The sequence below is a fragment of the Pan paniscus genome, chromosome 1 (assembly GCF_029289425.2).
Source record: "Pan paniscus chromosome 1, NHGRI_mPanPan1-v2.0_pri, whole genome shotgun sequence".
NCBI classification, from domain to species: Eukaryota; Metazoa; Chordata; class Mammalia; order Primates; family Hominidae; genus Pan; species Pan paniscus.
The window spans coordinates 162,097,083-162,119,490 of NC_073249.2; the positions used below are offsets into that span (position 1 = coordinate 162,097,083).

At 40.3% G+C, this 22,408-nt stretch overlaps 1 protein-coding gene across 3 annotated transcripts in view; it reads right to left on the reverse strand.

Moving 5' to 3' along the window:
* RAVER2 (ribonucleoprotein, PTB binding 2) overlaps positions 1–17,954 on the reverse strand; it is an 88,735-nt gene extending 70,781 nt beyond the window's left edge. The window contains exon 1 of one of the 3 annotated variants that reach the window (XR_010110953.1): positions 16,276–17,116. Coding sequence is in view for 2 of the 3 variants with exons in the window: in XM_034966717.3 (XP_034822608.1) it covers positions 16,276–16,524 (249 nt within the window). In the remaining variant the exon portion in view is untranslated. Of the gene's footprint in view, positions 1–16,275 lie in introns of all 3 variants that reach the window. The other 2 variants (XM_034966717.3, XM_034966722.3) reach the window with 2 other exon arrangements.
* Positions 17,955–22,408: the final 4,454 nt, after the last annotated feature.

The window sequence follows — 22,408 nt, forward strand, 5'->3', positions numbered from 1 at the left end:
TATCGTTAAACTTTATTTATCTAGGTGTATTGTGTTAGCTAGGATTTCCAATACAGTCTTGAATAGCAGTGATCCCTGTATTGTTCCTAATCTCAGAAAGAAAGCTGTCAACATTTCACCATTGAATATGATTGCTTTTGGCTTTTCTAGATAATCTTTATGTCTGAAGAAATTCTTTTATATTCCTGCCTGCTGTAAGTATTACGATGTATGAGTGTTAAATTTTATAAAGTGCTTTTTCTGCACCCATTGAGATGAGTTAAATCTCATCTTCATGATAGTTAATCTCCAAACTCTTACTTCCATTTCAAACTTCTCTCCCAAGCTCCAAGCCTATATATTCCCTTCTCCCTCTTTTGAAACTGCATTTGGATGTCCCACACCAGACAATGCATTTTGGGGGGGCCCAACGCAGTCCTATCATATATGACGTTGGCTGAGTGGATGTGGTATCAATTTTATCTTGGCTAAATTTTTAACTGCTTTCAATGTAGGGTTTTGGCTGGAAAGTTCGTTTCAATACCAACTTTTTGCCAGGAGCACATTTTGACTTGGCCTAAAATAAATTAATAAACTTTCAGCTTTTTATTGGCAGTATAAAAAACAATCATTTACTGATTATTTACTTTATCCCAGGCACTTTATAGACATTATCTCATTTAATCCTAACAACCTTAAGAATTTGATTTTAAAGCTGGATTTTATCATCCAGATTTTAAAGATGAGAACATTGAGGCCTAGAAAAACTAAGCGACTTGTACAGACAGTTTGTGACACAGCTGTGATTCAAACCCAGTTGACAGACTCTACAGCAAACACAACTATACAGTGGTGTACCTTAAGAATTGCCATTACAAAAATAAAATCTATAAAATATTCATTCCCATCACATTCCTAAAGCTCACTGCATCACTGGCCTCCTAATCTTAGAACGGGAATTGGGGCCAAGAACAACATTTGGGATGTCTACCATGCAAATTCCTTGGAGGTAAAAGCAAAAACAATATAATTTTACTTTCTGACAGGTAGAAATCTCATTGCATCACTCCCTTGTTTAAATATATCCCATTAAATAAAATCCAAATTCCCTAACATGGCCTATACACTTTCAATCATCTAGTAATGCTAAATGTGCCAGCCCTATATTTTACCACTAACCCTATCAAACTCTATGCCTCAGCCACAGTGAACTAATTTTGGCCACGCTTTTCCTTGTCTTTAGGTCTTGGTACATCTTGTTACTAATGCCATGGATGTTCTACATCCCTTTCTTCCCCTTCTTTCCGTTAGCTACCATCTCTCTCCCCAGGACTCAGGTGACTTTCTCTGTCTTAAACTAAAGGTTCCTGAAACATACATCACCCAGAGATTCTGGACTCTGAAGTTGATCTGGGGTTGTCTCCCTTGGGAGAAGGGTTTGGAAAGAAAGGCACAGACTGCTCTCTCTTTCTAACGTGAGAGAACATATAGCTGAACACAGGGCTGCCCAATAACAACTATATTTCTCAGCCTTCCCAACAAGTAGCTTCCCAGCATGTGACTTAGGCTGTGGCCATGTGACTCCAGCCACTGAACCTCTCAAGTCTGGATTCGATATCTGTGTTTCCACAGGCTTTTTTTTTTTTTTTTCCCCACATCACAACCCTTACAGCAGCTATCATCCATATTTTAACTGCTTATATACTTATAATTTTCATAAGATTGTAGGCAAGTATCACATATCTGCCTCATGCATAAACAGATCTCCAACATCCAGCACAATATCTAGCAGAAAGTAGACCTTTGATATTTGTTAAATATATGACATTTTGTTTCCATAGATTACCTTTATCAACTCTAATGCTGCATCTTTTTTTCTGAGATTATTTTACGATATTAACATAAACCAATATGTTTAGAGTGCTCAAAAAACCTGAAAATAGGCCGGGCACGGTGGCTTACACCTCTAATCCCTGCACTTTGCGAGGCCAAGGCGGGCGGATCATGCGGTCAGGAGATCAAGACCATCCTGGCTAACACAGTGAAACCCAGTCTCTACTAAAAATATAAAACATTAGCCGGGCGTGGTGGCGGGCGCCTGTAGTCCCAGCTACTCGGGAGGCTGAGGCAGGAAGATGGCGTGAACCCGGGAGGCAAAGCTTGCAGTGAGCCGAGATCGCGCCACTGCACTCCAGCCTGGGCGTTAGAGCAAAGCTCCATCTCAAAAAAATAATAAATAGGCCGGGCGCGGTGGCTCACATCTGTAATCCCAGCACTTTGGGAGGCCGAGGCGGGCGGATCACAAGGGCAGGAGATCGAAACCATTCTGGCTAACACGGTGAAACCCCATCTCTACTAAAAATACAAAAATTAGCCGGGCGTGGTGGCGGGCGCCTTGTAGTTCCAGCTACTCCAGAGGCTGAGGCAGGAGAATGCCGTGAACCCGGGAGGCGGAGGTTGCAGTTAGCCAAGATCGCGCCACTGCACTCCAGCCTGGGCAAAACAGCAAGACTCCGTCTCCAAAAATAAAAATAAAAATAAAAAATAAAAAACCTGAAAATATACTTACACCTGAAAATATACTTACTGTACACTAACCTAATTTGTAACTCACTTCTTCAAAAGAAAATACTTACATAGCTCAAATTAATTAACATTACATATCTAACTATAAAAGGTTCTCCTTGAGCAGTTTTTGCTTGCAGACATCCCAAGAAAGAGGGCTTTAATCTCCAAGAGATAGATTTAGATAGTCATCCATCCCAAAGAATAACCATACATAAATCACAATCTCTTCTCCAATATTTAAATATTTAATATTTAAATATTTTTCTTTCAAATATCACCTGGATATACTGTATTAGTTATCTATTATTGTGCAACAAATGACTCCAAATTAAGTTGCTTAAAACAATACCTATTATTCTCTCATAGTTCTGTAGATCATAAGTCCAGGCAGGCCCCATTGGGTTTTCTGTTTAGGGTCTCCCAAGGCCAAATCAAGGTGTCAGGCAAGCTAGGCTCTTATATGGAGACCCTAAGGAAGAATCCATTTCCACTCACTAAGGTAGTTAGCAGAATTTAGTTCTTTGTGGTATTAGGACTGAAGTCCCTATTTTCTTGCTGGCTGTCAGCTGAAGACCCTCTCAGCTCCTAGAAACTGCTTTAACATCCTTGCCCATGCCCACTCCATCTTCAGACCCAGCAACAAACAGCGAATCACATCTTTCTTGTGCTTCAATCCTCGAATTTCCCCTAAGGCTTCCAGCCCAAGAAAATGCTCTGCTTTTAAAGGGCACATGTGATTAGATTGGGCCCACCTAGATAATCTCTGTTTTGTATAACCCTAAATCAACTGATTAGTAACCTTAATTACACCTGCAAAAAAGTCCCTTTTTGCCATTTAACATAATCACAGTGTGATACCTCATTATAGTCAAAGTCCCATGGATTATGGTAGAAAATATGGGGGACCATTTTTAGAACTGTGGCTATCACAATTGCACAAATAATAGATAGCATTTACTGTACACTTACATGTACTTCACACAAAATATCTTAACTTAGTGTCTTAGGTTTCAAAGCTCAAACATGGTGAGGAGGGCACTGTACATGAAGGAAGCCAGCAGAGTGTCAGAACCCAGGCAAGGTGATGGTGCCTTCCAGCTACTAGAGAAACCCAGTGCAGGAGGATGGAGCCTGAATTGGGTGAAGTGGGTATCTGTGGGGGGAATGGGGCAAGCATCTGCAGCGGTGATGGGAGATGCCTATGTAAATGGGGTTGATCAAATAAGTAAATAAAATAAGGATAATGAACACCAAACTTTTCACTTCAGATGAAAGAGTCACAAATACAGAATGGGAGAAAACTGGAATGATTAAAATTTAATGTATTGGTATGAACACATTACTTTCAATAGAAATATAAGTGTTTGTGTGTGTGCATATACACACATTTATATATTCTCTAGCTTTGTCTACTAAGAGGACCTGAGAGCACTGACACCCAATGGCAATGAGTATAGCTAGTTTCCAGATCTTGGTTTCTAGGTAGTATTTTCCCCCTAAAAGAAACTAAGCACTGTAATAGTCAGCTCAGGCTACCCTAACACACTACCACAGACTGAGTGGCTTAAACAACAGAAATTTATTTTCTCACATTTCTGGAAGCCAGAAGTCCAAGTCAAGGTTCCAGCTGATTCAATTTCTGGCTGGCTTGCAGGCAGCCACGTTCTCACTATGTCCTCACATGGCCTTGCCTTGGTGTATGAGTGGAGAGACCAAGTTCTCTGCTATCTCTTCTTATAAGGACACTAATCCTATCAGATCAGGAACCCACCCTTATGACCTCATTTCATCTTAATTACTTCCTTAGTGGCCCCATCTCCAAATATAGTAACACTGGGGGTTGGGGCTTCAACATATCAATTTGGAGAGAGACACAAACATTCAGTCTAAAATAGGCACCTTCATGAAATGGCTGATTCTAGGGCTGGAGCACAGAAACTACAAAATAAGCTGCAATGTCCTGTTGTGTTGAAAACAAAGGACATACTCAGTGAATGCTGGGGACACGTCAAAAGGACATAGGACCCTTCCCTTAAGTGTATGCTGGAATTAATGTATTATTTCCAAAGAATAGTGAATGGGAAAAATAGTATCTTTACAGAGGAGTGACTTAGCAGACATCCCCTTAAGCAAATGATCAAGGTTAACATCACCAGTGGTAAGTCATGTTAATGTCATGTACCCCCTGATATGATGTCATCAGAAGCTACTTCACCTCTGTGGTATTCTTCCCCAAAACCTATAACCCCAATCTTATCTTGAGGAAAAACCTCCTACAAACCCAAATTAAGAGACATTCTCAAAGATACCCAAACAAAACCATCAGGGTCATAGACAACAAGAAAAGACTGAGAAACTGTAACAGAATGGAGACTAAGGAGATAGGATAACTAAATGCAATTATGTATCTCAGACTGAATCATGGAACATAAGTGAAAAAACTAATGAAATCTAAAATAGAGTCTGTAATTTAGTTAAAATAATATGCCAGTGTTGATTTCTAAGTTTTGACTGATGTACATTGGTTGTATAAGATGTAACATCAGGGGAAACTGGGTAAGGGATACATGGGAACTCTATGTGTTATCTTTGCAACTTTTTCTGCTAATCTAAAATCACCCCAAAATAAAAAGCTTATTCAATAAGAAGACACAGGGGCCAATTTGAAGCTCCCACTCTCCAAATCTAAAACAAAGCATCAAAATAAGTAATGGTAGTAGGAATGGAGCATAACCCATTGAACTAAATAGGAAACCATGAGCCTATATTGCCATAAATAAATGAATAAACTGAATGCTTGAAGGGGAATAGGATATTTAAACAGTCTCAAAGAATTTCCCCTCAAAATCCTTATAGATTACAAGCAGAAAACTTTACATGGAGATGCCTGGCAGACACCACTTTAATCAAAGGGAATCAAAGTGATCAAAGTGAACTTTATCAACAATAGGACAAATGTAAAACATGTACCACCTTGTGATGTTCCTGCTAAAGACATAAAACTTGACTCTAATCATGAAGGAACACCATACGAACCAAAATTGAAAGACATTCTACAAAAACTAAGTGCAATATATGATCTGAACTGAATTCTTTCGCTGTAAAGGACATTGATGGGACAACTGCCAAAACTTAAATGCATCTGAGGACTGGGAGGCAGTAGTGTGACTTTGAGGGTAGCATTGTAGTTATGTTGGAAGTTGTCCTAGTTTGTAGGACATACATAATAAAGTATTCAGGGTGGTTGGGCATTGGGTCAGCACTCTCCAACAGTTCAGGGGGAAAACATGCTTTACGCTACACTTAAAACATTTCTGTAAGTCTGAGATTATTTCAAAGTGTAAAACTTCCCAGATTCACACGTTCTTGCTTATTGCCATCACTTTCTACTCTAGTTCTGGCTACAAAAAAAAAAAAAAAACAAAAAAAAACTATGAAGCATAAAGTCAGAGAAATGGAGATTACTTTGGAATCGAAAGCAAGTAGTTAAACTGGTAGGGTAATAGAATATCCAAAGTCCAGGAAATAAAGGCAAGCCAGGAACTAAGAGCAGATAATCACTGCAGTGGGTTGAGGAAAGATATAAAAACCAATTGTCCAAGGGTAGAGCAGATAGGGTGGGGTACGGTAGGGGCAGGAGAGAGTAGCAGGAAGAGAGACAATGAAAGCATGTACAAATACAGAGTCAAACAAATTTCAATGAATCTAATGCTATTTTTGGCATTCATATGGAAATAAAAGTTAAACAGTAAGTCTCAAACACACAAAGAAAATGCCTTAACATAGGGAAGTGGGAAATAAGTTTACAAACCTAAAGATAACAGTAGTAAATAAACACAAAATTAAGCACCAAATACCTAGAAGACAAGTTTAGGGGCTCACAATGAGTTGCACCCCTAAAATCTAACAAAAGAGAAACTTATTTTCTTACTAAGAAATCAGGAAATACTTATTGTGAAGACATTAAACAGAATGGATAATATTCTTGATTTGTTTTAAAGAAAAACATTCTTTGTATCAATGTTTGACTTTTAATAAATGTTAAGGAGGAAATATTACATTGTAACTTCTTGAAAACCTCTTTAAAAATTTACTTTGTTGAGCATCCACTCTGGGCCAGGCACAGAACCTAAAATGTCAGTTGTGGGCTGCTGAGTGACTAGAGAGCAATAAGCTTTTGCATCAAACATGAAGTCGCATGGTTGATTTGTTTAAAAAGAAAATTATTGAGCCTGATTTATATTCTTGCCCAGATAAAGGATCACTACCCAAACCCTCATGCATAAACGTGGCCTACAGAAGTTTCTGATGAAAACTCTCCTGAAGCAACAGCTTTGGATCTGCCCAAATGGTCCCTACTCAGGTAAAGTCCCAAAGACATGACTAAAATTTTGTTGACCTGCAACAGCACTTTTCAACCTAGGGTCTACAATCCCCTAATGAAATCAGGGATAAGCTATAAGAGATCCATACCCCCTTGAAATAATATGCAAATTTTGTGTGCTTATATTAGCACTTTCTTGGAGGGTTTACAGCTTTCAACAGACTCTTAAGCCATAAGCAGTTGACTGATTAAATAATTATAAGTGAATGGAGAGAGTTCCCTGCCAAAAAAGCTAACAGAGTGGTACATTGCAAAATTTATTAACGAATCAATCCTGAGAGTGTGCCAGGGGTCAGACGTCTCAATGGAAATATAGCATTTTAGAACAAGGTAGGTGGGTAGTCCGCTTCTTTTACATTTCTCTTCAAACAATGTGTCAGTTTCTAGGTTACAGCTTGAGGATACAAAGGTAAACACTACATGATCCTTGCCCTTTGAAACACTAACAATATAGCTGCACAGAGAGGAATTATAATACAATGGGAGATAAGGATATGAGCTTTGGAATCAAACAGAATTGGTTCTCCACTCTACCACCAATTAGTTGAATGATGTTGGGCAAATTGTTTGACATTAATTTTGCATCTTTGTTTCTCTAGCAATCAAATGGGAATAAGAAATTCCAATTTTATAGTCTTAAAATGAGGATTAAATATAATATTAAACAACTCTAAGTATGGTGCCTGGCAATGGTAGGCCCCAAAAAAACAAAGGTTATTATTATTATAGACATCCAGAGGAAAGAGAAATTTGTTCTGGCTGGGGATTACAGGGAGATCTCAACTAGACTACCATACTCAATTTTGGGTACCATATTTTAAAAGATACAATGACAAAGTGGTAATGATGTGTATTCAGAGAAAAATAAATGAGATGGCGAGGAAACTTGGAATCATGTCCTAAAAACTAGTCATTTGAAGGAATTTAAGTTATAAGTTAAAAATGAGAGGCCGGGCGCGGTGGCTCATGCCTGTAATCCCAGCACTTTGGGAGGCCGAGGTGGGCAGATCACAAGGTCAGGAGTTTGAGACCAGCCTGACCAACATGGTGAAACCCTGTCTCTACTAAAAATACAAAAATTAGCCAGGTGTGGTGGTGGGTGCCTGTAATCCCAGCTACTCGGGAGGCTGAGGCATGAGAATCACTTGAAACTGGGAGGCGGAGGTTACAGTTGCAGTGAGCCGAGATCACTCCAGCCTGGGCAACAGAGTGAGACTCCGTTTCAAAAAAAAAAAAAAAAAAAGAATTCTATACATTGCCAGAGGGTAGACGTTGGATCAAGACTTCAAGTGAATACATTGTATATATTACACATAAATAAGACCTTTATAACAAAGAAAGCTGTCTGAAGATGGAATAGGATACCTTATTTGTGGGGATTTCTTTGAAACAAAAATATTTTTTTAAAAAAAAGCCAGACATGGTGGCTTACACCTATAATCCCAACAGTTTGAGAGGCCAAGCAGGGCAGATTGGTGGAGCCTAGGAGTTTGAGACCAGCCTGAGCAACATGGCAAAATCCCCTCTCTAGAAAAAAATTCAAAATATTAGCCAGCATGGTTATATGCATCTGTGGTCCCAGATACTCAGGAGACTGAGGTAGAAGGATTGCTTGAGCGAGGAAGGTCGAGGGTGCAGTGAGGCATGATTGTGCCACTATACTCCAACCTGTTAATCTGGGATACTATTGGTTGGTAGCAACAAAAGATCCAACTTGAAATAAGTGAAACAATAAAAGGGATTTAGTGGCTTGCATATATATGAAGTCCAGAGGCAGGTTAAGCTTCAGATATAGTTCGATCAGGGCTCCAGCTCAGCTTCTCTACATTTCCCCTCCAAGGTCAGTCCTCCTTTGCATGTCTGCTCCCTTAATGACTGTCAGCTGCAGCCAGAGCCATATGTCTCTGCATTCATATCCAGCGGAGAGAAAGAGATTCACTTACTTTAACAACCAAACACAAGTCCTAAGTTTCTCTGCTAAGCCAGGCTGAAATAATCACTATGACCAAGGGGCTATCATGTATTGATGGGCTTTGGTCCAGGTTATTGCCCATCTTTAACCAATCCCTCTCGAAAAAGGGAAGAACTGTGTTCTTTGGTTTATGTCACCCCTACAGATGGGGATAGAGATGAAATCCACCCAAATCATACAGTTGCTAAAAAAGAGGTAGGTCTTCAAGGGGAAATCTGGGTGTAATTAGGACAGGCAAGAGGAAGAAAGGCAACTGAGCAGGCAACAGAATCAGGGCCCCAGCAAGTAACAGAAGGCACACTCAGAAACTAACTGGGGAGAACTTTTAAAAGAGACTATCTACAAAGATTTGAAGAAATCCTAGGCTAGCAACATTCCTGTACTCCTCCTGGACCCAAGGAGACAAGAAGAATGGTTATGATAACCAGGAGAGCTGGGTGGTATGGAGGGAGCCACTGGATAGAAACCGACTTTTAAAGAGGAAGCAGCCAACCCACAGTCACCTGTGAATAAATGCTGGGTGAATAAATGCTCCTCTCCTCAACCCTCTGATCCCCCACTAGTGGCTCTGGCCAAGTGCAACCATAAAACAGAGGATAAGAGAGAGCCTTGTTGGTGCAATCCACAGTACAGGTTAGCCTCCCTGGATAAGGAGTGGGTGAGAAGGGTCGAGAATAGATCTGGAAGAGCAAATGGAAGCTATTCAGCACAACCACCAAGGGCTATCCTGCCCATAATCATCAGCCAAAAAATATACAGTACTGTATAGCCAAATGTTCTAGGTGATCTGATCTTCCGACTTCTCACTTATTACCCCTCTCAGTTCATACTATCTCCTTAGAGTCAGGCAATTGTGTAATTAGGCAAACAAAATACAAACAGCCGAGACACATGATAAGCAATTTTAGGATTTAAAAATATATAAATAATTTTATTTACATTTTAATATTCCTTGGTTTGCCTGTTTTAGCTGAGCAAGGAAAGTTAAGCATAAAGCTTTTTTAAAAAAATTAAATTAAAAATTAAAAATAAATTTACAAAATAAAGTAAAGATTTTAAAAAAATCAAGGCTGGGCTTGGTAGCGCAGGATCTAAGGCCAAGAGTTTGAGGCCACAGTGCAGTGCACTATGATTATGCCTGTGAATATGTGAATAGCCACTGCACTCCAGCCTGGGCAACACAGCAACATCCCGTATCTAAAAATGAAAAACAAAAACTTTTTGTCCATAAGGAAAGAATAAGTGCAAATAGAAGAATCAAGAGACAAAACTCAGGTAGTTAGTAACAGGAACCCCTTTTGCAGTAACAGCCTTTGATCAGAGTTGACTTCATTTAATGCTTCCCTGATCTGAGTCTTGTTAATTCAAGGAGCAATTTCCTTAAATTCCCTTCTTCCTGAGCTTTTGCCATAAGATGCAGGAGTACCTACTGATGATTTGAAGCTGGGAGAGTTTCTGCTCCTGCACAAAGCTGGAGCTTTGTTAGATGTTGTCGTACTACTTGGTGTAATCTTACACTTAATAAACAATCATAACTTAAATAGAGGCTAAAATGCTAACCTGAAAACTAAATACCATCTACTATATTCTTTCTATGTGAAAACATGTCACAAGTTCAAAAAAGAATTTCTAAGCATAACCCAGTCATTAACTGGGAAATGGGCTATAGATTACATGAGATTTCTTTGGAATGGCTGTTAACACAGCATTTTGATGCTAACCACAAAGTATTCCTCCTCTTCTTGAATGTGTTTTCATAGCAGAGAACTGCATTTCTGAAACACTTTTCAAGAATTTCTTCCAAAACTAGAAACTTAAGGAGACAGTGGTGTCCTAGAAATCTAGAAGTACATTTCCCTAGCAGCTTTCAGTGTTCTTGTTACATTGAGAATAGGATAACAAAACACATGAAAAAGAAGTAGAACCCATAATTCAATTCTGTTTAATTGCATTAGAAAAGAAAATTTAATAGATAATTTTTGCACAGCATACGCTAAGAAAAGTAACTTTTGGAGGTAAGCAATGGCATTTTGATTTTAAAGAAAGGATAATTTCAAAAAGAGAAAACACCCCAATATTGTCAGGAAAAAAGTAGAGAATAATAGCCCTATTTTAAAAAGAGGCAATAATTACCAAATATATTGTTAGAGAAAACAAAGTACATTTTTAAATCCCACAGTTAAAGGACATAAGATATGTAAGATAATTCTCTTTTTTTTATACTGATGTATAAACAGGAATACGTAGCTTTTATAAATAAGATTATGACCAGCCTGGGCAACATAGAGACCGTGTCTCTACAAAAAATTAAAAAATATTAGCTGGACACAGTGGTGCATGCCTATGGTCCCAACTTCTCAGATGGCTGAGATGGAAAGATCACTTGAGCCCAGGAGTTAAGGCTGCAGTGAGCTATGATCACACCATGCACTCCAGCCTGGGAGACAGAGAAATCTTGCTCTGTCTCTTAAAAAAAAAAAAAGAAAGAAAAGAAAAAGAAAGAGCAGAAAAAAATTTAATTACGAAAAAAGATTAACTAGAGTTTCTTACATTTGGTTGTTTGTGATTCTAAAAAGTGCTTACTTGGTAATATTATGGTTTCAAACGGGTCTCTGTAAATTAACCATCAAGCTTCTCAAATTAACTATCATATTAGAGTACTTTGAAATGTAAGTTTATAATATCCAAAGTGACAATAGAATGTTTTGTTTCCTCTATTACTGATCCTGAATGTTGGCCCTAAGCACTTCACATTGTCTTCTAATTTCACAAGAGACTCTCTTCAAGATTTTAGGGTAAACAAGATGACAAAAACAAAACACATGCACACACATAAGACCTGTAAGAAAAAAAACCTAAGTGAACACAAACAATCTAAGAAGCAAATGCCCCTGTTTTCTCCATTTTGAAACCCCAATGACAACACTATTGAAACAGAACCAGGTTAACCGTAATACAATTTATAGAAATACAATAACACATATATTAGAAAAAATATTAAAACATTACCTTAACCAATCAAAATTCTAAATTCAGTTGCAAAAGACCAGACACACACATATACAATGGCTATGAATAGGAACCAGCATTCGCAACATTACTATTGACTATAAATTATTCATTAAAAATAATTATAAATATTATTCACTATAAAGTACTCACTATAAATACATTCCAAAACACTAACAAAGATATAACTATAAATATTCATTTCACAGTGGCATGAGGTACTTGGAGATCTAGGTAGTTTGATAAAGGTGGAATAGAATCCAATGCAGGACTGGCCGGGCACGGTGGCTCACGCCTGTAATCCCAGCACTTTGGGAGGCCGAGGCGGGCAGATCACCTGAGGTCAGGCATTCGAGACCAGCCTGGCCAACATGGTGAAACCCCATCTCTACTAAAAACACAAAAATTAGCCGAGCGTGGTGGCACATGCCTGTAATCCCAGCTACTCGGGAGGCTGAGGCAGAACAGTCGCTTGAACCCAGGAGGTGGAGGTTGCAGTGAGCCGAGGTCACACCACTGCACTGCAGCCTGGGCAACAGAGCGAGAATCCGTCTCAAAAAACAAACAAACAAACAAAAAATCCAATGCAAGACTAATCAGAAATGAACAGAATCCAATGCGGGACTAATCAGAAATGAGACTGATGGCTGGGTGCAGTGGCTCACACCTGTGGTCCCAGCACTTTGGGAGGCAAATGCAGGAGGACTGCTTGAGTCCAGGAGGTCAAGACCAGCCTAGGCAACATAGAGATACCATGTCTCTACAAAAAATTAAAAAAAAAAAATTAGCCTGGCATGGTGGCATATGCCTGTAGTCCCAGCTACTTGAGAGGCTGAGGTGAGAGAATCGCTTCAGCCTGGAAGGTCAAGGCTGCAGTGAGCAGTGATCGTTCCACCGCACTCCAGTCCAGGTGACAGAGCAAGTCCCTGTCTCAAAACAATAAATAAAAACTAAAAAGGAATGAGACTGGAAATGTAGGCAGGGGCCAACACACAAAAAGCCTAAGAATCTTAGACTGCTGTCCTATCATTTCATGCTTTTCAAACTCATATCTGTGTACTCCATGGTAATTCAGAAATATAGAGAATCAAAAGTTAAATACAGTACATTTTCCATAAGTGTCAAGTTTATGAAAAAAAATTGGGAGTTAAATGCTGTTTTTGTGTTAAATCCAATGTTACTAATAGAACATAAAATTAAAATTTTCAGACAGAACACAAAACTTCAAAGCAATTTCAGTCTTGCAATAGTCTAATTCAGATTCACTGTTCTTTACTGTTAAGGACAATTTGAGGAAAAGTTTGAGAGGACGTGCAGCCAAAGGCTGATTTTTTATGAGCAGGAGAGTGACGTGATCAGATTTGTGCTTCAGGAGTATCCCTCAAGGGAAGTAGCATGCAGAAGGAGCTAAAATGTAAGAAACAGGACAGTAATGAAGGTAGGTGACAAACCAAAAAGTTGTTAACAGTGAACAAGAGATGAAAACGACTTGAACCAGAGCTGAGGCTGTGAAAACAAAGAGGGCCAGGAAGATTCCAGAAAGCTTAGGCAGACCAGACAGGGCTTGACTGAATGCACAGTAATTATTCAGTGAGAAAGCTTTTGAGAACTTAATATAAAGGTGTTCACTTTTTTTAGAACCAGTACTTCTATAAGGTATTTGATAAACATACCTCTAAAAGCTTCCAGTTAAAAATACTTTCAGTATGCCTTTTAATTATAGGAACTATAAAGTTGTGGGATGCTATTATAAATCTGCTATACCAAAAATAAAACAAAATTTGAGATTTATGAAAACTACATTTAATAAAGAAAACACTCATATATTTCAAATGTTAAGAAAAAATTATTGGGTTTTTACTAGTAAGTTATTAATCAGTATTTTCTAGAGACATAAATACACAGTTTGAGAACTAGTTATGAATGTCTTTGATCCTTAAAGTGATATTCTAAAATAAAGAAATGAGGCCAGGCACAGTGGCTCACACCTGTAATCTCAGCACTTTGGGAGGCCGAGGCGGGCGGGATCATCTGAGGTCAGGAGTTCAAGACCGGCCTGGTCAACATGGCAAAACCACATCTCTACTAAAAAATACAAAAATTAGCCAGGCGTGGTGGCAGGCTCACGTAATCCCAGCTACTTGGGAGGCTGAGGCAGGGAGAATCACTTGGACCTAGGAGGCAGAGGTTGCAGTGAGCTGAGGTCGCGCCACTGCACTCCAGCCTGGATGACAGAGTGAGACTCTGTTTCAGAAAAAAAAAAAAAAAAAAAAAGAAAGAAATGAATGAATAAACACAGTCTCTTCTGGAAAAGAACAAGAACTTAGTATTTCAAAAATATCTGATTACTTAATAATTGAACAAAAGCCATATTAACCATTTCATAAGGGTAAATACGTAGTTTTAGCACAGGTGATTTTATGTAGGCCTTACTAGCAAAAAGACACAAAATAAAATAAAGTGAAACTTTCATCAGTAGGTTGACAGTAAAATATAGTCACTAAGAAAAAGCAGACATAAGGGAAATTGTTAAAACAAAAAATACAAAAAAATTCACGCAGAACATATGAAAATATTAGTTTAAGAAAAAGTAGATGAAATCTCAAAAATACAAATCCCAGTGTAATTCTCAGAAAGCTTCTATCACTAATTAAAACTGCTCCTTTTATTAGACCCTTTGATATATTTTTCATGTCTATTGCGAAGGGAAATGAGAAAGATACCAACAGCAAAGCAAGAATAGACAGAACGTCTTCAATTTGGGGTCTAAATATATTTAGAATTAATGCAAGGAATTGTGATAACAAAAACAGCTGACATCCTACAAAGACATTGAGATACTTCTCTATTTCTCTTCTCCTAGACTGTCTATACAAAGAGCTGCTATTTTTTAAATTTGTTTTTTTTTAAAAATGCCATCTGCTTCTTCCAAGCCTCCTCCTTCCTAAGCTCTCTTACAGTCCTCTATTTGTATGGGCAGGGGAGGCTGCTTCCAAGAAATCAGTCCATTGCAGGTGTCCTTAACAGGTAGTATCACAAAACATTACCTGACAGATGGGAAGTGGACCATGGTGGAATGGAAAGAGGTGAAAGACAGATGAGATAAACAATACTGACAGACATTGCATTTTGAAACAAAATAGCCCCTCATGCCTACGGGTTATAAGGTTATATGTTCATATTTATTGTGAATGGCTATGTAAGGTCTCATTACATAGTAATGGGGCATTGGTCTCATTATTTTATAAGTCACATGGAAGAACTGCCATGCAGTTGTCAATAGCCAGCCCTCTTGCAATTTCATGCATCTGGTTACAGGAGGAACTACAAATCCGCAACTACCAGGACAACCCACCACACTCGGAGCAGTATATAAATTCGGGTTATATGTGAAACATGTGTGAACATCCAGACAGCTAAGAAATCCTGAAGAATCAAAGAAATGATTTCAAGCTTTTGATAAAACAAAAATATATATGCATAGGAAAAGAGAAAAGAACAACATCCCAGGATAACAATGGTTATCTTCAGGTATCAGAAATATGGGTAATTTCTATGTCCGCTTTGTGCTTCTCTGTCTTTCCTAGCTCTCCTACAATGAGCATGCAGCTTTTGAAATCAGGGAAAAAAAAAAGTTAAATAGATGCAGAGTTTCTAATCTTAAAAGCAACAGTTAATCTGGATTAAATACACAGAGTAGCTATCTTTAAACCTCATCCAAGTCACTGAGAACAAACCCTCCAGTACTGTACTTGGCGTAGCAGGAGGCGGCTGCAAGGCTCCAAGGAGCGCAGCAATAACTCTATTCTGGGGCCTTAGCAAACTGAGGAGACAGAGTTGTTTCATAGAAACTTGGGCAAGTGCTTCTGCAACAGCAGCGAAACTCACTCCCAGCTCTCTCGTGCCCCTGCCCCCTGTGGCACTCCCGAGCACCGGGGACTATACGCTGGAGCCCTCGCCCTTGCCAAGGTGCTCCCGAAGCTTCGGCCCCCTCTACCCCCGCTCCCCCCCGCAAAATGTGTGCTCCACAACTCACCTCCACTCTCCTTCACCTCCTACTCCTCTACGGCCGTAGGGGAAGGAAAGACCGGGCCGAACTTGGAGGCAGCAGCCCCTGATTCCCGTGACCTTGGAGAAGCCGCTTCGCCTCTCAGAGCCTCAGTTTCCCAATCTGCCCCCCTCCCTGGCAGGGCGTCTGCAGGCTAGAAACCCCAAGAACTCAGTCAAACCGAGGGGCCGCTCTCACCACTCGGCGCCGACCCCCTCCCCAGGACCGCTCTGAGGCGCCCCCGATCCCAGCCTGGACACGGAGCGCCGCCCCGCCGCCCCCCGGGACGCGTCGCCCCTATCACCGTCCCAGTACCTGGCAGTTGCTGTCCTGGGGCAGGTTTTTCACCAGGATTTTCCTGCGGTTGCTCAGCTCCCGCTGCATCCGCTGCAGTCGCGCGGCGACCTCCTTAGGGTGCAGCGCGGCGGGCATCGGGTCCGGGGCGCCCTCGTGCGCTTCGGCTGAGGGGCCCTGCCCGCGCAGCCCCGGCCCCGGCCCCAGCCCCGCCGCGCTGCCCAGGCCCGCGCCCCCCTCGCCGCCGCCGTCTCCCGCCGCCGCCGCCATCTTCCCGGGCGCCCAGCGGCTGCGGACTCCTCGGAGGCTCCAGGGGAAGCGGAGAGAGAAAGCGGGAGGAGGCCCGGGCGAGGGCGAGGCGGGCAGAGGCCGCAGAGTGGGCCCAACCGCGGGGAAGGGGGGCGGCGGGAGGAGGGAGTAGAGAGAGGCGGCGCCGCAGCCAGCAGCCTGCTGGCGGGGAGAGGAAATCTGAGACGCCGAGGAGGAGCCCGAGAACCACCTCGCGGGAACCTCCCCCGCCGGCCCCCGGCCCCGGCGCACAGGCGCGCCCCCGCCCGCCTCTCGTGGGTCCGCAGGCGGGGCTGGGCGCCGCCACCCGGCCACCTGTGAGGGCGCGGACGCGCAGGCGGGCTCCCCCTCTCTGCGAGGCCTTCGCGAACGCCCAGGGTCGTTCTCTGGGGGATGCGGCCCCTTCGCGGTGGCTTCGCCGGGAGACTCAGCCCCAGGCGCCTGTCCCCGGGTGGCCCCCCATGTGACGCCGCAGCTCTCCTCCGGCTCCCCTCGAAACTCCCGCGCTGGGGCGGCCCGGGGGCTGCGGGCGCGAACTCGGGCTTCCCACACCCGAGATGGGGCTGGAGGGGTGGCAGGAGGGCGCCTCCTGCAGCCCGGCTGGCTCCCGATGGTAACTCTTCTCTTGGTTCAAGAAGAGCATATTTGGCAAAGTTTGCGTTTACAATGAGATTTTCTGGGGAGTCAAAAGAGGGACATTGTGGGAGAAATTTTATGTATTTGGTAAAACCTGATCGTAATGTATTTTGCTAGCTGTGTATGAGAAAGCCTGTGCCCTTCACCTGTCCCTCTGTCCCTGTCATGCAGTTCCTAAAATGTAAAACCTGGGTAGTTGGGTCTGCAACATGGGAAGTGATGCTGAAACAAAGACTAGAATGGAAAAGGAGCTGTGGCAGAGGGGCTGGAGAATACGCTGCTTGGAACATTATTTTAATTGAAACTTGGAGGGAGAGTTACAGTGTAGAACTATACTTAGTCAAACGGATGTCATCAGATCAAACAATCCAGCAGCCTTTGGCACTAGCCCAAGTGACCATCAGCGAAGGGGACCATGCATCTTAATTGTGTAGCATGCAAGTACACTAGCAAAAAAAAAAAAAAAAAAAAAAAAAAGATTTTAACACTAATTAAAAGAAAAACAAAATGTTTTAAAGATTTTTTAAAAATACTACAAATTCAGTCCTTACCATGTGCTCCCCCCAACCACGCATTTCTAAATGCTTTACATATACATATTCATTTACTCTTCATGATCATTCAGTTACGTAGGTTTTGTTTTCCTCACTTTACACGTGAGGAAATGGGATCTGTTCTGATTGATTCCAAAGCCCAGTGTTCTAAATAACATAAAATAATTCACCTGTAATCCGTCCACCCAAAAATAATGGCTGCTAATACTTGTGTCATTAAAATGATATTCGGCAATACACCCTTTTATACCACCACTATTCCTGGTAACCAAAGGGTAGAAACAACCCAAATGTCCATTTATTGATGAAGAGATAAGCAAAACGTGGGATATATATATGCTAAGAAATATTTTTAGCCATAAAAAGGAATTAAGGACCCCTACAAGGTGGACGAAGCTCCAAAGCATTAAATGAAAGAAGCCAGAGACAAAAGGTCACATATTGTATGATTCCATGCGTATAAAATATCAGAATAGGTAGATTCATAGAGCGGAACACAGATTGGTGTTTACCAAGGGCTGGAGGAGAAGGTAATGGGTGCAAAGATCCTTATGGAATGATGAAAATCTAGTTCTGGAACTAGACAGAGGGGGCAGTAGCCCAATAATATGAATGTACTAAATAGTCACTGAACTATTCACTTTTAAAATATTAATTTTATTACGTGACTATTACTGCATAACAATGTTTTTGAATGATATTCTGTAGTTTACAGCTCTGTTTTCTGCTTTTTACAGTATGTCTGCTGAATCCCTTTCTATGCCAATGTATTTGAATACCATGGTTTTTATGGCTGCATATTATTCTGTTGAATTAGAAAATTCACTTATTTCCTAGTATTAGTATTTCCTATTATTTTTATCTATTGTAAACAGCACTGAGTTTAACCCTCTATACATATTTGAAGATCATTACTTTTCCACAGAGTGAAGAACTAGAAGCAAAATTTCTGCATCTAGAGTAAGCACATTTAAGGATTTTTGGTATGTATTTACAAACTTACCTCAGTTTTCCCTATCACAAGCATTGTATAAGAGCACTTATTTCTCTGCTTGCATCCATGATATTCTAGTATTAAATGAATGTATCATTTTGCTTTTAAATTGTATTCCTTTGATTTTAAAAGGTATACATTTTAAACTCCAATAAGGCCCTATTTTGTAGAGCTGAGAGACTTTGAAAAGTACATTCTTTGAAGTGAAGAAGCATGAATAGCCTTAGCGTAGGCTGTAACCTTGAGTCATTCATTATGTTTCAGAACATGTATTTATCCAAATGAGTACCACCTCCTTGACAAACATTTATTAAATGTCCCTTATGTGCTAGATAATATATAAAGGCAATAAGAAGACAGAAATAGTAAAATAATGCTCCTGTACAATAGGGGCTAAGTCTCACTGAGAGAAAATTATGCAATGATTATAATTAAATATAATAAATATGTAAACGGATAGTGGTCTGAATATAACTTCAGTGATTGCTTTTGCTCAAAACATTCTCCAAAGTGCTTTTTTTTTTTTCTTTTGTGATGGAATCTTGCTCTCTTGCCCAGGCTGGAGTGCAGTGGCGTGATCTTGGCTCACTGCAACCTCCGCCTCCCAGGTTCAAGCGATTCTCCTGCCTTACCCTCCAGAGTAGCTGGGACTACAGGCGTGTGCCACCACGCCCAGCTAATTTTTTGTATTTTTAGTAGAGACGGGGTTTCACCATGTTAGCCAGGATGGTCTTGATCTCCTGACCTCATGATCCGCTCGCCTCGGCCTCCCAAAGTGCTGGGATTACAGGCGTGAGCCACCACGCCCAGCCCCAAAGTGCTTTTTTGGAATTGACTTTATAATCTATGGCAAATTATTCTGCATAGTTTCTGTGGTAGCAAATACTCACCTCTTAGAGATGGGTTTAATTTTTGGAAATAATTAAATGTTATTTGAGGTTAAGTCTGGTGAATGAATCAGGTGTTGATTATGTTTTGGGAGTTATGATAATGTAATTCCAGTTTTGGCCCCAATGGGGACATGATTACAATGTTATCAAGTTATTAAGCCAATTTTATTAAGTGGCTACTTTGAATTGATCCCACTCCTTGTGCAATATTGCTATGTCGTATAGGGTAGTGGCTTTCAAACTTTTTTGACCCAATCTAGTGGGAAATATATGCCACAGTGGGAAATATATTTTATATCACAATTCAGTAAACACACACACAATCAAAATGAAGATTTCACAAAACATCACGCCCCTTCATCATGTAGCACGTTCTAGTATTTCCTATTCTATTCCATTCCATTTTAAAATTGCTTGAATTACACAGTTGATTTTGCATATCACTAATGAGTCCTTACTCACATTTCGAAAAACACTGCCCTAGATTTCAAATCAAGTATGTTTTACATTTGCTCAACTGTTTTCAAGGTATTAGGGGAAATGGCAGAATCTACTGGTTAAAAATAATTTTAAACTGAATTAATTGTTATTGCCACATAAAAGAACTGGATGGAAACTGCAAAGACTTTGGAATGCTACTGTAATTCCAAAGAGTTCCTCTCATGCCAGGTTTAGCCTGACTCTTTAAATAGCTGCTTCCATGGCATACCAAAGGAACACCCTAATCTGAACTTGAAGTGAAGTACAATTATCAAGCGGCAATGTATTTACTGATACCCACAGGTAATTATCATGATCTATATAATGACCATGTTATTAAAATATGAGCCCTATGCTAGCTTTAGCCTTTATTTTTTTAAATATTGGTGGTAATTTTTAAAAGTTTATTTATTTATTTATTTATTTTTATTATTCTTTAAGTTTTAGGGTACATGTGCACAACGTGCAGGTTGGTTACATAAGTGTACATGTGCCATGTTGGTGTGCTGCACCCATTAACTCATCATTTACATTAGATATATCTCTTAATGTTATCCCTCCCCCTCCCCCCACTCCACAACAGGCCCCAGTGTGTAATGTTCCCCGCCCTGTGTCTATGTGTTCTCATTGTTCAATTCCCACCTATGAGTGAGAACATGTGGTGTTTGGTTTTTTGTCCTTGCGATAGTTTGCTGAGAATGATGGTTTCCAGCTTCACCCATGTCCCTACAAAGGACATGAACTCATCATTTTTTATGGCTGCATAGTATTCCATGGTGTATATGTGCCACATTTTCTTAATCCAGTTTATCATTGTTGGACATTTGGGTTGGTTCCAAGTCTTTGCTATTGTGAATAGTGCCGCAATAACATACGTGTGCATGATTTATAATCCTTTGGGTATATACACAGTAATGGGATAGCTGGGTCAAATGGTATTTCTAGTTCTAGATCCCTGAGGAATCGCCACACTGACTTCCACAATGGTTGAACTAGTTTACTGTCCCATATTGGTAATTTTTGTGTATTTTTAAAGTTCTACAGGTGGGGAAAATGCTAGAAATGTTTACTAAGTCTCAGTTTAATAATAATAGTAATAACAACAGCTTCTTGTATCCAAACTCTTATGCTTATGTGATATGATAATATGATGAAAATAAGTTAAGTATGTGAAAAGACCTTGTAAACTATAAACAATACACATTATTCATTTAGCAGTATTTATTGAATGTCTATAATGTACCAGACACTGTACACCGGTGTACCACACACCAGATTTGATTGATTTTTATTCAGAAATGGACTTTTCCCTGGGGAAAGTCATTGCAACTCAGTAATTGTAAATTCCGTGTCATAAATGCCATGAATAGAGTACTCTTTGTAGCACAGAGAGGCGTTCAATTTTGACTTAGAGGAAGCCATTATGAAGAGCTAGGTCTTAAGGCCAAGTAGGAGTTTTCTAGATGAAATGGGGCAAGTACTGAAACAGGAAACAGAAAGAGGCCCAAAGGCCTCAAAGGGACTGGTAGGTCTATGGAAGAATAAGTTTGGTGTTTATGAAGACTATACTTCTTTTGGGAGAGTAGCAGGAAATAAACGAGAAAGGCAGAAGATGTCATTCCAGTTTAAAGAAGTTGATTCCATTTTAAGTCAATACTTCAGTATGGCATAAAAGGCAGTCAAATAGAGAATAGGAACATTAGAGGTTTTGTGGCAGGGAAGTGACATGATCAGATTTAGCTTTTTAAAATGTAGTTCTGACAATCAAGACAATGAATTTATCGGTTCTTATGTTAGGGAGACCAGTTAGAAATCTTTTGAAACACAGTGGAAACATTTGAGGGCTTATACTGGCATAGAATAATAATAACAGCAATTAAGTATATAGAGCTTTACATAGGTTAGCTAAGCTTTTATTCATTCCATTTTTCTTTATATTATTTCATTTAAAACCTGTGATGTGATTTCATAACCAACCTGTGATGTTGCTAGTATGTACCTATTTACCAATGAGGAATCAAAGGCAGAGAAGGTTAGGAGCCTTGTTCAAAGTCACACAGCAGGCAGGGGCCCCAGGGTTCCAATGCAAATCCATCTGCTTCTGGAGCCCGGGTATGTAACCTTGTGTAACTGTAGCCAGAGAAAGAGCTGGATCTGTGAGACTTTTCTGAGAAAAATACATGGAGCAAAGAAGCAGCAGAATATAGTGGCGAGAGAGCAGGATCTAGAGTCAAACTACCTGAATTCAATTTTGTGTTAACTGGAACAACCATTAGGTTGATGCACAGGTGATTGTGGTTTTTGCCATTACT